The 14,176-nt window shown below is 40.3% G+C and overlaps 1 protein-coding gene and 1 long non-coding RNA gene across 3 annotated transcripts in view; one reads left to right on the top strand and one right to left on the bottom strand.

Annotated features, from left to right (window-relative positions):
- rab15 (RAB15, member RAS oncogene family) overlaps nucleotides 1-14,176 on the bottom strand; it is a 130,148-nt gene that overhangs the window by 23,641 nt on the left and 92,331 nt on the right. The window contains exon 2 of the mRNA XM_048537105.2: nucleotides 6,952-7,012. Within this exon, the coding sequence (XP_048393062.1) occupies nucleotides 6,952-7,012 (61 nt within the window). The remainder of the gene's footprint in view (nucleotides 1-6,951; nucleotides 7,013-14,176) is intronic.
- The window catches only part of LOC125455334 (uncharacterized), a 116,484-nt gene that overhangs the window by 26,464 nt on the left and 75,844 nt on the right, over nucleotides 1-14,176 (top strand). For both annotated transcript variants that reach the window (XR_007248229.1, XR_009446247.1), the window contains exon 2: nucleotides 3,678-3,802. This is a non-coding gene — a long non-coding RNA (uncharacterized LOC125455334). The remainder of the gene's footprint in view (nucleotides 1-3,677; nucleotides 3,803-14,176) is intronic.

Here is a 14,176-nt window from a genome sequence, read left to right as displayed (position 1 = left end):
TGTTAAATTTGCGAAGTTGTAGGAATGCATGCAAAACGCATGTTACACGGTGTGGGTTGTATTTAACAAGACAACTACTTGTGGTTTGTTTCAAAGGCACAATATAAAAAGGACATCTGTCGCATGTAATTGTGAATAACACCAGTTGAAAAATCCATACCATATGTCCTCCAGCCAAACATTTCTCAGGTATATGAGGACAAGCCAACTTGCTTTAGGTCACTCTTTGCATGGAAGTTGATTTCTGGGAAACCCAGTAAACACCTGTGCAGGCCCAAATCCAAAACATCAATGCAAATGTTGAAACTCCAATGAAAGACATATCAAAGGCATGAGTGAATGATTTGTTTTGCAGAATCCCTTTGTGCACCCTTTCAGCCAAGTCATTTATATTCACCTCATTTATATTAAAAGGACGTCTCTAGCGTTTAACTGGAAGTATATGAGCTGTCAGTCAAATACCCCTGGAGTAAAAAGCTGAAGGTGGATATTTCTAATCATTAACCTAAGCCAAGCTGACAAATGAACATTGTGTACAGTGGAAACATAAATCTTAGTTCCTCTCTGAGGCCTCAGCCAGTTCTATTAGACTTTTTTTCCTTCTAGCTGCACATTAGCACTGATCAGATCTGTCAAGTGATTGATAATCCCAAGTCTCCTGGCCCACAGCATTCTCAGGAGAAGGGTGGCAACAGAACAAATGAAGCAGCAAAAGGCCAATCCAGTGAAAGTGTAAATGACAATGGTGCAATCATTGCTGATAATTCCTGGTTGAAAAGTAAACGGTTCCAGTGACTACAATCAGGAATTGTGGAATGTGGAGTCCTGAAGATTCCAAAGATGAGGTGCTGTGCCTTGAGATCCAGTGAGCTTCATCAGAAATGAAACAGTGAACACATCTCATCCTAATGTCAAGTACCGCAATATGGAACACAAACAATTTTGACTCTAAGACTGGAGAAGATAATGTCAATTCTTCTTTTCCCAGACCAGAGGGGAAACAGAAGAGCACCAAGAGGAAACTAAATTATCTTGTGTTTCCTCACATTTCCATTAGCTATCCTTTTGGGCATGAGGCTATAGATTTAAATGGAAAAAGGAAAGAAAATTGAGAAATACCTCTGTTATGGATAACGGAGGAGGACGGTAAAATTTCTTCAACTCACCTCTCCTTTTTGTCTGAGACACGTTTAATTGGTCACATGTTGCAGTATTTTACCCAGTTACTAATATATTGTAAACAGTGGAGTAATAGAACTTGAGAGGGACGGTGCACTCCTCTGAACTCAGTTGTAACAGAGGTCAGGTGCAAGAAAGAGATTGGAACAGGATGAAACATTACCATTCTGTGCCACAATACCTCAACTCCAGTGTATCATTGCAAGAGATCCTCAGGGCAGTCTCCGAGATCCAAAATTTTCCAGATATTTCAGCAATGACCTCTCCAGTCAGAAGTGGGCATAATCACGGATGATTGCACGATGTTCAGCACAATTTTCTAACCCTCGCAAACTCAAGCAATCCATGTCCTCCTGCAGCAACACTTGAGTCGCATTCAGTCTTGAGCTGATAGGTACCAAATTCAAATTTGTGCCCACAAGTACCGATTCCAACAAGAGAACATCCAACAATTTCCCCATGATGTTCGACAGCATTGCCAGAGTTGAATCCTGTATCTGGTATTAGCAATGACCTGAAACTCAACCAGATCAGCCAGGTAAATACTGTTGTCTTATAACCAAAATGACGGAAAAAACTGGGAATTCTGCAATGGGTACTGCACATCTTTAAGTCACAAAACCTATGCACTATCTACAAAACTCAAGTCAGCAGCATGATACAATACTTTCCCTGAATATATCCAGATACTTAAGGAGCTTGGCAACAATCCAGGTCCCTTGAGGTATACCCCATCATCACCTTGAACATTTACTTCCTCCACCATGTGCGCAGAGTGGCTGAAGCATATGCTGTCTAAAAGATGCAGTATAGCATGTGACTAAGGTTTCTTTGGCAACTCCCTAAACACAAGCTTTATTACTAAGACAGCAGACACATGGGAGTATCACTGCCTCCTGATTTCCACTGTTCCAAGGTGGAACTATATACTGTTCCAGGGTCAAAATCCTAGAACACTCTTCCTCACCACACAGTGGAGATACCGAGCTATATGGGCTGCTGCAATTTAAAATGATGGTTTATCACCAGCTTCACAAGGGCAGTTAGGGATGGGCAATCATTGCTGATGCAGCTAGCACCACACACATGCCATAATGTTTTTAGAATGCTGACTAATAAAACTATATTTTAAGTTTTATTCAATTGTTGGGCAATCTGATCAGATTTGGGATGGCTATGTTGACTGTATGAAAAAGGCACAGACACAAAATGAAAAGCTTTGAGTAATTATTTGTCACCTGAGAGAAAAACTAAATCCCATAAGCAAACAACCCACACAAAGAGAAAATACAGTGATCAGATAAACATTTAACGCTTATGGGAAACACTGTGCCCATGATTTAATGAAACGTTTTTAGTATCCTACATATGGTGCCCATAATTGAATACAATACTCCAGCAGAGGCTTAATCAGCACTAGATATAGAAAATATCTAATTTCCTTGATGTTGTAATGATTCCCTTTGTAATAAAGCCAGGGATTCCACATACTTCTTTATTAATTTGACATATCACCTTTGAAGAGTTATGTGAACACTTTCCTAGTTTCCTTGGTTCCTGCATCACACTCCCTACTTAAATATTGTGTTCTTTCATTTGTGTTGTATCTCATTTTTCCTACTAAAACATACACCTTTCTCCATTAAATTTCATCTCACATGTAACTGCCAACTTCATCTGTCTGTGCCCTGAGATCTGTTACTATCCAGCACATTGTTTACTACATTTCAAGTTCCATACACTCTGAAAACTAGCACTTACAACCCACTCACTCATATCCAGCTCATCTGCAACATATACGTATGTTTAAGCATATATAGTATTAAAATGCAGGACGTCTTTAATCGAGGCTAGTAAGTGAACAATAAGAGTCACAATCATAAATCATCAATTACCCTGTTAATTAGCTACTGACTGAATTCTTGATATCACCTCTATCACCGTGGGGAGCACTGCTTATAGGAGGGCTCTTCCTCCCACGTATGAAATGATCAATAAACCAGAAAAGGGTCCTCAATTTCGCAGCCCTATAGCCTTCCATTAGCTGGTCCTAACACAGAACTGACAAGAAGTTGGAAAGCAGAAAAGCCAACTATTGTAGCATGCCCAGTTATGGCACATCATTTTAATAACTTTAAACATGGACTTTTTAAAATTTGAAAATGGATGCTGAATTGTTAAGATGCCTCCCAAGGGATTAGGTGACCTTGGAGACTTGAACGGAGACAATCCAATTTCCAGAAAGTTCTGAATTGAAACACACAATGGGTGGGGATGGGGTGCTCCTTCTTTAAAGGACATGCCTAGACAGCAACCCTTTGTTGAAAAGACAACCACAGCTGTTCAAAGCTACTCAAAAAACAAATTCAATTGACTTTAATTAACTGAGTTTAAATTTATCTTGTGCTGTATCTTTAACTGTAGGTTGAATGAAATGAATCAGGTGATCTATTCTCTTATCTATCTGACTGCTAACCCGGCTGGTTTAATTTTTTTAGATCAAACGGAGCATAACATTGTTTTACTGGGATGGAGGTGCTGGAAGTTAACACCAGGGAAAAATGATGACTGTTTCTAAATCCACAATGAGAGAAGTGGTTTTTTGTCTTCATAAACCAGAAAGGTATTCGATATTAAGTTGTGAACAATTGTGCTAGAGCCTATGCTATTGTTTCCAAGATGAAAGGCAGTAGTCATCAGTGATAGAGATAGTAAGAACTGCAGATGCTGGAGACAGAGATAACACAAACAGTCTGCAGCTGGAGGAACACAGCAGGCCAAGCAAGATCAGAGGAGCAGGAAAGTTGACATTGCTGAAAAAGGCTCCTGACCTGAAACGTCAACTTTCCTGCTCCTCTGATCTTGCTTGGCCTGCTGTGTTCCTCCAGCTCCACACTGTGTTATCTCTGTCTCCAGCATCTGCAGTTCTTACTATCTCTACCACTTATGATTACTGCCTCTCATGCTGCCTGGTCTGCTGTGATCCTCCAGCTCCACACTGTATTATCTCTGACAACAGGAAACACACTAGCCTTGTGTTAAAATAGAAATGTTAATCTGCCATCTCTGATGACTGGAGGAACACAGCAGGCCAAGCAGCATGTGAGGAGCAGGAAAGTTGATGTTTTGGGTCAGGAACCTTCTTCAGCAACGTCAACTTTCCTGCTTCTCTGTTCTTGCTTGGCCTGCTGTGTTCCTCCAGCTCCTATTTTCCTATTTTCCGACTGTGTTTCCTATTGTCATGGCGATGACCGAAGAGAAAGTCATTTTGAGATGAGATTATCAGCTTCCTCGTACACCTAGAGATATCACAGAGAAAGGTAGGCACAGTTTCTGGTGTGACAATTTCTTTCTTTAAAAGGGATTTGTCTGTTCTAGTTGTCTTGAAGATGCATGTATAAAGCTGGTGCAGGGGGATCTGCTCCACGGAAAGCAGAGTAAATAGATTTGGATTGTTGTAAGCTAGACAAAAGAAGCATGAATGGATGGAGTCGGACTCACATAGACTCAAGTCTTAGTTTTTCATTCAGTTTTTGAAGTTGGGGTTTCAGATATTGAAGCTGCTGGATATAGTTCTCTGCTGCTGCTGCAAAAGCTTGAGCTCTCTTTCTGCTGCGAGATTCCATCTGTTGATGTTCCACTTTGGGACTAGAGAAGATAGCAAGTGAGGGAAAATCTGTCTTGCTGAATATGCCTTTGCCAAGGGTGTGTTTATGGGACGCAGCTACATTGGTACAGTTGATGAGTAGTAGTTAAAAAAAATTATTGTTTTATTAAGTATTTCAACAGAGTAAAAGGAATGCCTTTTTTGTTCATATTTTAACTGTAGTGTAAGAATTAAATGCTTAAAGGCTATTAGTTTGACCAATTGAAACATATCTGGAATGCAGAACCGACACTTGCTCTTAAATAAAAGTTAGTGCTTAGGCTATCTCCTTGGTACCTTTTGAGAGGTTTTGATCTGTTCCACAATACTGGTCAACCCAAGTCTAAAGTCAACTGTTCCTTGTGAGATCAGAAAGATAGAAGTAAACAAAGGCATGCACCATGTGGAATCTAACTGTGAGTTTATGCTTAGTTTGAAATTAAGTTTATGAGGAGATAGGCTGGAGGGTTTGCCGAGCCGAAGCTACGCAGTGAATCCCTAGGAAAGCTCTCACGGTGGGAGGTAGTTTTAGGAAACAGCAAGAAAGAGGTATACCACTTGTGGAGCTATGAATTTTCTTGGGATTGGTTTCAGGACATTGATGTCTATTTTTGAGTCCATGTAACATTAAAAAAATGAGTTCTCAGTTGCCATGAAAAGTAGAAAGAGATAAACTCTGCTCAGTGGGTTAAAGCATAAGTTACTTTTACAAAAAAGGAAATAATGTTTCTCGAATAGTATTTTATGTTTAGTCATTGATAAAAGTTCTTAAAAACCTGAAATTTTGACATGTCATGATTCCGGTGAATAAATGGAAATACAATTACTCTTTAGAAGTTTTTGGTCTTTTCCAAAGTACAGACTTTCATTTAAACTGTTTCTGTGAGAATTTCCTGCAGTCGATTAAAGTCATAATTACACGTTATAACGACTTCACTGACTGCAAAGGGTGTTGGGATAGGCTGAGGTGGTGAATGGTGCTAAGTAAATTGAACTCTTTCAATCAAATAAGGAGTTACCAAAAAGGAATAGCTGTTTAAAGGACATCAATTTCCACTATAAATGTTGGGTCTGTTTCCGTACTGTATGAATCTATGACTCCATGAACAAGGTAGAAACAGCAGATCATTTTGATAACTGAATGCATTACATAACGTTAAAATCCAAGGGACAGTTTTCCAATACAAATAGAAAATGATCATGGTTAGCCAGTAGGTGGGGCAATCTACCAATGAACAGGATTCAGATTAAAATTTCAGCTAATGTTCAGTCATATTAAACAATTCACCAAGCTTGCCATGATTTCAACATTCTCAGGTTACTGTCTCTTCCTAAATGTGCTCAATGAAAGCAGTGAAGAGTTGTAACTAGTGGAAGAAGTACATCACTTCTAACAATCATAGACGTGCAGATTTGGAAATGGCATTTTAATCATGTGGAGCATCACAGCCAAACCTAATCCTGAAGACTAGACACATTACTGTAAGATCTAGATCACATGTTTATTTGTGTCAAGGGATTAGTATATCTTCTAACCTCTGACTCACCCTTATCGTGATTTTCCAACAACATTATTTTGTTTTCAAGAATGTGACTGATGACAGATTTGGCAAAATAATTTGCATTTGAAAGAAAATAGGACATAATATCACTTAGAAGGATTACACTGCATACAGATTTTTTACAAATATGTTCAGATTTCAGATGCCTTTTGAGATGAATTGCAATCTGACAAATCCAGTCCTCATTCAATGAGTTCACAGCCATTGGTGCAAAAAGCATTACTTTACAGAGATAAAAAGAGAACCTGAACTCCCTCTCCTGATCCCAAAGGTGCTGAGGTCAAGGGTAGCGCCATTGCTGTCACTCAGTCTACACCCTGTTGACAGGGTGTTAACTCAGCACATTCTTCTGGTCTGGCTGTCTCAAATTCTTACAGTATAACTTCACTGACACATCCAAGTCTTCTTAAATTTACTTTGTAAATGTTTGCACAAATTGCATTTTCATGAGAATACTAAACAAAAACATTTTGTGGAAGGTTTTCATGTACTTAGGTATCTTTTAAATGCTTGAGACTCCATTGCTGTAAATACTCAGATTTGTTTAATCCTTTGTGAACTTACCAAATCTGTATTCGCACCTTGATCCCATCCACGTCTATTGTTTTCATTTTGAAGTCGACTCCTGTGAACAAGACAAGAAATGAATGATTTCAAAGTGGTGCCATGGAACAAACAAAAGATAATATCAATGTTACAACATCAACGTTGGCAGTGGTTTGAACGTAAGGTTTTGATACTGCCCATTGTCCTGTTGTGTTTATATATTCTCTGGACCATTTACTTTTGTTAAAAGCTACATGTCATCTCTGGGAATACAGCTCTCTGATTTTCTATCAGCTGTTCCTGATTGGAATTATCTCCATCTAGACCCTCTCCTGCACACCATGATCACTACAGTGCATTATTCTTAAATTTAGGGTTTAAAAAAGTTCTTAAAGTTCAATACGTGGATGAAGAATGGAATAATTTCACCCTGTACCTTATTCTTACCTAGTCTTTTTCTTAAGCCCTGTCAAAACATCAAAGAAATTTAGATTAGAGATTAAAGAGATACAGTTCCCAAATCTTAATGGGATTTTCAAGGTTATTGAATGCCAAGTTATTTACCATTATGGTTTGACATTCATGAAGAACAGGGCGTGAACTATACCACACTCATCTTCAGTAGGACACTTCCATATTTTTTCCTCTACTGGATCATAAGGAATTTAAAATCAGATGTTTGACAGTACGCTTTTGAAATAACTCCACAAAGGCCAGTATCCAATCTGTAATCACCCTTTAATTACACATGCATTTCACATGACACTGACCCAGTTAGCTCAGAGACAGGTCTTGAAATGAGCAGAATCCGTGACACCTCTGTTTATATCTGTCAGCCAAATTTCCCTGATTGGACAAGATTAACAGCCCCAAACAAAGAACCCATATTCTACCTGGCTGAACTTGTTATAATCATAGTGTCATAGAGATATACAGCATGAAAACAGACCCTTCAGTCCAGCTTGTCCTTGCTGACTCGATATCCTCGAAAATCTAGTCCCATTGCCAGCATTTGGCCCATATCACTCTAAATCCTTCCTATTCATATACCCATCCAGATGCCTTTAAATGATGCCTCCATCAACTCCTCTGGCAGCTCATTCCATATATGCACCATCCTCTGCTGAAAAAGTTGCCCCTTAAGTCCCTTTTATAACTTTCACCTCTCACTATAAGCTTATGCCCTCTCAGTTTTATTTACAAAGAAACTCAAATTAACTGATGTTTTTAGAAGGCCACCACAGGGTTAATTCAACAGGTACCAAGTTGACAATTCCACTGGATGATGACTGAGACAGGGAAATGAAGGAAGTAAACAAGATGCAGAGGGGGTGGTGTGCTAAGATTATGGAGAAGCAAAGGAAATGAGTCAATCAAGATGGAAGGAAGGCATTTTCTTCCCTTTGCAGTGGCATCTCACAATGACATCGCTTCTATTTTGAGAAACATGCTTTTTAAAAGAAATTACATTTAAATTCTATGGGTTAGCTACTTGGGATCTCGTTAAGAAGAAAACAGAATAATGGAGCAATGTTAAAAAGGCAAACATTTTGTGCGCAGCAAGTTCTCATGTTATTGTGGTCGTCGAAGAGACTATTAGAGGATGGTAGGTCTGCCTGAGTAGGTAAACGAACTCTTACAAGTAATACTTTTTCTAAGGAGATGAAGTGAACATTTCCTGGACGCAGGTCTGCACTGAGGCTCAGTTCCCCACAGCTCTGCATCTGTTCAGGGAGCATGAATATTTTATGATCTGAAACACTGACTAGATAAGCACAAAAGCACGGTGTCCGTCAATTCTGCTACCAAGCATCGTTCTCCCTGAAATAAATTTGCATAAAATCTATGGATCAAATGGACCCTTATCAGTGCAAGATTTTAGAACTGGAGATGTACTCATTAAAAATCAAAACTTGATTCTTGTTGAACACAAGCTGCCTGATTTGACATTAAATCAAGAACATTACTGCAGGATCAGGCTCATTCTGTTCAGTGGTGGAAGTGATCTATGATTGAAATGACAATGCATCAAGCAGGTCCAAAATAATTAAGTTGATCAAATTCTTTGAAGTAGGTGGGTTGTTTCTAAAGCTTGGCTCTCGTGTGAGCCCTTTCCCCAATCATACTGTTGTTTTTGAAAAACTATAAACATTACTGCAAGATCTAGATCACATGTTCATTTGTGTCCAGGGATTAGCACACCTTCTAGCCTCTGATTCAATTGTCATAATTTTTCAACAAACATGATTTCATTCTCAAGAATTTGACCAATAACAGATTTGGCAAAACAATCTGCATTTGACAGGAGGTAGGACATAATTTTGAAGGGTCACACTGCATGTGGATTTTTTCACAAAAAACGTTCAGATCTCACAGAGGCCTTTTGAGATAAGAGATCCGAGTTACTGACAAAAGTCTTTCCCTTTTTGTTCAGGGATCGGATTAGATAGACCCACTCAACAAATTCTATCAAACCTAAAACCGCAACTATCTTAAACAATCAGGTGTTTGTTGAGTTTGAGGTACGTCAGACACATTCACTAAACAGTATGAAGTGATCTGTTTTCACTGACTCTGTTCATCCAATTGTTTGGTGAAGGTTTTGCAGTGTACCTTTTAGCTGTGTAGATATGATACAGAAGGGATTGCCAACCTGAAGCTATTAATTCACTTGCTGGCAATGCAATTCATTGCTACAGCAAGCAGGATCATGAACTCCTCTGCGCACAATTACATACAAAATGGTACACAACTAGAATTCAATTTAATGCAATTAAGAAAAAGAATCAAATGTACTTAGCTGAAACCAATTGGATGTAAATGTCACACATTTTGAGGATGCATTGTTGATTAAATTTATTCAGTTTGGTCACAGCTCCACGTATTTTCCAAGGAGTGGCAATTAAATGCAGATTACCTCTTGGCTTCCTCTCTTAAAAACAATTAAAAAGGTCTCCACATTTCTGACAGAAGACTTCAGACAGAGCTCTTTCTAAAATGTAGAGCCGTATTTCCAAACTCTGACAGGTCCCTCATAACGTAGGACAGATGGGGGAAAGCAGACTACACACCATCTTCACAGCAATCTGTTGCCCTGCTCTGTGATTTAAAGATCCAGCAACACAGACCGCCACTTGGCTGCCCCTTTGAAAGAGTAAGTATGAGGTTTAAGTGCCTGGAGGGTAGGGGCAAGAATGTTAGGAGGACAGGTGCCAGGTATGTTGAGTTCCAGTTGAGGCCATTGCCAGCTAGGTAGGGTGTTTGGTGCCAGGTGAGTAAGATGTCAGGTGGATAGAGGGAAGGTTGCTAGATAAGCAAAGAGTCAGAGTGCAAGATGGCAAAGGGGCTAGATAAGTGATGGAGTGTTTAGGGCAGGTTGAAATGGGCGAGTGATACTGGATGCATTGAGAGCATGGCGCATGTCAGATCCTGGATGGCAGTGTCAATGTCCAATATGGCGACGGTGGGGGAGTGTTGGGTCTGTGGCTAGACTGGGGAATGCAGAGGGAGGATGTTGGGTCCAGTGACGAGGTTATCAGGTCCTGCGACAGCAATAATGGGAAGCAGTGATAGAGTGCACATCAGTCCTGGGGGTGTTGTGTCAAGGCGTGGGGTGTGTCAGGTGTTTCAGAGACTGTAGTTGAGAGTTTGCGTAGTATGTTTGGGCAGCACAGTGGCTCAGTGGTTAGCACTGCTGCCTCACAGTGCCAGTGACCCAAATTCAATCCCAGCCTCGGGCGACTGTCTGTGTGGAGTTTGCAATCTCTGCCCCTGTCTGTGTGGGTTTCTGTGGGTGCTCCAGTTTGCTGCTATAGTTCAAACATGAGGCGGATTAGCCATGGAAAATGCAGGTGTAGGGGGGAGGTAGGTCTGGTTGGGATGCTGTTTAGAGGGTCAGTGTGGACTTGATGGGCTGAACGGCCTGCTTCCATGCTATTGGGATTCTGAGGGTTAGTGGGGGTTGGGGTGAGTTGAATAATTTCTCAGATAGACTAGATATTTAATAGGCTAGCATTCTCTGAGTAACTATTTTTGTATCTGCAGTGGAACACCCATATTCTGCTATTTAAACAGATACTTTTGGAGGATTCCAGGCTCAGATGCATTGCCCAGCTTTTCCTGAGCAACTCCTTCCAAGTTGGTAATGTCAGAGATTCCACGGTGCCCCCAAGCCCAACTTCCGACTACAGTGCAGAAACAAAAACCTGGCTATTAGAAAATCCAAACCAGTAGTTGCAAAGTGCATCAGTCTGTGCTAGCAGATCCACAGTTAACATTTGTTCTTGTTTTAGTGGGAGGAAAATTACAAAGCATTCACAATACACCCTAACCTTTAAAAAGACGACATGCCTCACCGTCGGCACTCTTCCAACTAATGTAGCCTGCTGTTTCTCTCCCTCACTAATGTCAGGCTCAATACGAGAAGGTTGCCCTCCTGGGTGCCACCCATTTGCCTGTTTAGATGCAGAAGCATTGCAAGCTGGCTATCACAGTGGAGAGGACACTGCTGCTGAACTCTAGCATGTCTTTACCCACTGTTCACTCACTCTCCTACACCTCGAAATGCAGAACAGAAGACAGATTAGCTTTGGTTCGCAAGGTTACACAGAAACATAGAAGACAGGAGCAGGAGGAGGAAGGGGCCATTCGGCCCTTCAAGGGCCAGCTTCACCATTTGTCACCATCATGGCTGATCATCCAACTCGATAGCCTAATCCTGCTTCCTCCCCACAGCCTTTGATCCCATTCTCCCCAAGTGCTTTATCTAGTCACCTCTTGAATACACTCAATATTTTGACGTCAACTACTTCCTGTGGTAACGAATTCCACAGGCTCACCACTCTTTGGGTGAAGAAATGACTCTTCATCTCCGTCCTAAATTATTTACCCCAAATCCTCAGACTTGTGACCCCTGGTTCTGGACATACCCACCATCGGCAACTTCCTCCCTGCATCTTCCCTGTCCAGTCCTGTTGGAATTTTATGAGTCTCTATAGGATTCCCCTCATTTGTCTCAGCTCCAGTGAAAACAATCCAAACCTGGTCAATCTCTCCTCATACATCAGAACCACCATCCCAGAATCAGCTTGGTAAACCTTTGCTGCACTCTCAAGAGAGCAGGAGTCGGGTGGGGGTGGGATGTAGTGAGGGGGTTGCCTTTGGGGCAGTGATGAAATCCTGAATGAGCACCACTGATGTAACCCAAGAAGTTTGGGCCAGTGGGTGGTTAATTGGAACATTTTTACCAAAATCATAGAAACATAAACCACTTCATATTATCAACACGAAAATAATCTTTAGGGAGAAGACAAATTCAGCTCACCTACTGCCCTATCAACCTAATCCAAGCATCAGTGAACAATGGCACCTCCGCATTTCCTATACTACTAAAACAATAGCTGTACAGCACATTTCCCACAATTGATGAAGGTGCTATATTAATGCAAGTATCTCTTTCCTTCAAAAATTTACAACGATTACAAAGTAGATGAATGGTGAGAAAAAAGCTGATTAAAATGATAGTTATACACATATTTAATGACATGTCATATCAGGACCTCCTTCCTTGCACCACCAGGTTTGCAAGTGTCACTTTCATTGTATTTCAGAATGAATTCGTTGTGCAAAATGCTTTAAGTAATTCTACTCGTTTCCTTCCCTTTAGCGTCAGATTTGGCTTAGTGGCAACATCATCGCTGCTGACCAAGGAAGATTGTAGCTCGGTCCACACTCTGTGATGTGAACACATCGTCTGCGCAGTTTAGTGAGGTGCAGAAGGAGCAATAATTGACAGCAGAAAATTTCTCTCTGTTTCTCCAACCAACATCTTAAGACAAATGCTGAAAGGTCACTTGACTTGGAACTTAACTCTGTTTTTCCGCTCAACAGATATTTCTTTGTCCACTAGGTCTTTCCAGCCTCTTCTGTTTTGATTTCAGATTTCTTGCATTCTATTTTTCAGTTGCATTGGGGGTAAATCAAATGATCTGACCATTATTCATGCTGTTACTGATTTCAAAGTAGCGATTATGTTTCTTATATTACAACAGCCAATTACAACACTTTAAAGCATTTCAAGCAGAAGTTAGATGTGCAGGCCAGTTCTATGGTGGACCATAAGATGTAGAAGCAGAATTAGATCATTCAGCCCATCGAGTCTGCTCTATCATTCAATCAGATCATGGTTGATCTGACAATGTTCAACGCCATGTTCCAGCCTTCTCCCCAGGCCCTAGATTCCCCTACTACTAAAAATCTATCTCAGCCTCGAATATACTTAATGACCCAACTTCTATAATCCTCTGCAGTCAAGAATTCCACAGATTCACTAACCCACAAGGAGAAGCAATCTTTGTGCATCTATCCTGTCAAGTACCCTAAGAATCTTATAAGTTTCAATAAGGTCACCTCTCATTCTTCTAAACTCCAATGGGAGCAGAACTAATTTACTCAAATTTACCTCATAAGACAGTGTCAGCCTTTTCTGGACTGCCTTCACTAGCATTATATATCTTCGCTTGGATAAAGGGCACACAACTGTTTAAGGATTCCTACTGTGATATGACTAGTGCTTTGTATGATTTTACTAAGACCTCCATTTTTTCATATTCCATTCCTTTTGAAATAAAGGACAGCATTCTATTTGCCTAACCTAGTACCTGCTGAACATTTACACTTGCTTTTTTTTAATTTATGCATGAAGACTCCGAAATTCCTCTGTGCTGTAAGTTGCTGCTGTCTTCCTTCATTTAAAAAGTGTTTAGCTTCCTAGGATTAGTTTCCCCAGAACCTCTTTCTCTAGCAATAGTTATTGTGTTTATTTCCGCTCTTCTGTTTTGGAATGACATTTGTCACTTCTCCTGTGAAGACTGATGAAAAGTATTTATGCAACTCCTCTGCCATTTTCTGGCCCCCTATTATTATTTCTCCAGCCTCCTCCTCTAAGGAGTTTATGTTCACTTTGGCCTTTCCCCTCCTGTTTCTTTATATGATTAGAGAAGCTTGTACAGTCCACCTTAATATTATTTGTTTACCCTCTAAGTTTATTTTCTCTCTTTTCACAACTTTTTCTGTAGTCTTTTAAAATTTTCCCAATTCTCTGATCCTCACCACTAATATTTGCCACATTGTATGTTCTTTTCTCACATTCACATAGATGTGGAAACAGGCCCTTCGGGCATCTCACCCAAACTCATCCCCTTATAAACCACCTAAGCTACACAGCCCTGAAAATTACAGGCAA

This window comes from Stegostoma tigrinum, chromosome 10 (assembly GCF_030684315.1).
Source record: "Stegostoma tigrinum isolate sSteTig4 chromosome 10, sSteTig4.hap1, whole genome shotgun sequence".
In the NCBI taxonomy this organism is placed as follows: Eukaryota; Metazoa; Chordata; class Chondrichthyes; order Orectolobiformes; family Stegostomatidae; genus Stegostoma; species Stegostoma tigrinum.
This window is presented reverse-complemented; position numbering and strand designations above follow the sequence as displayed.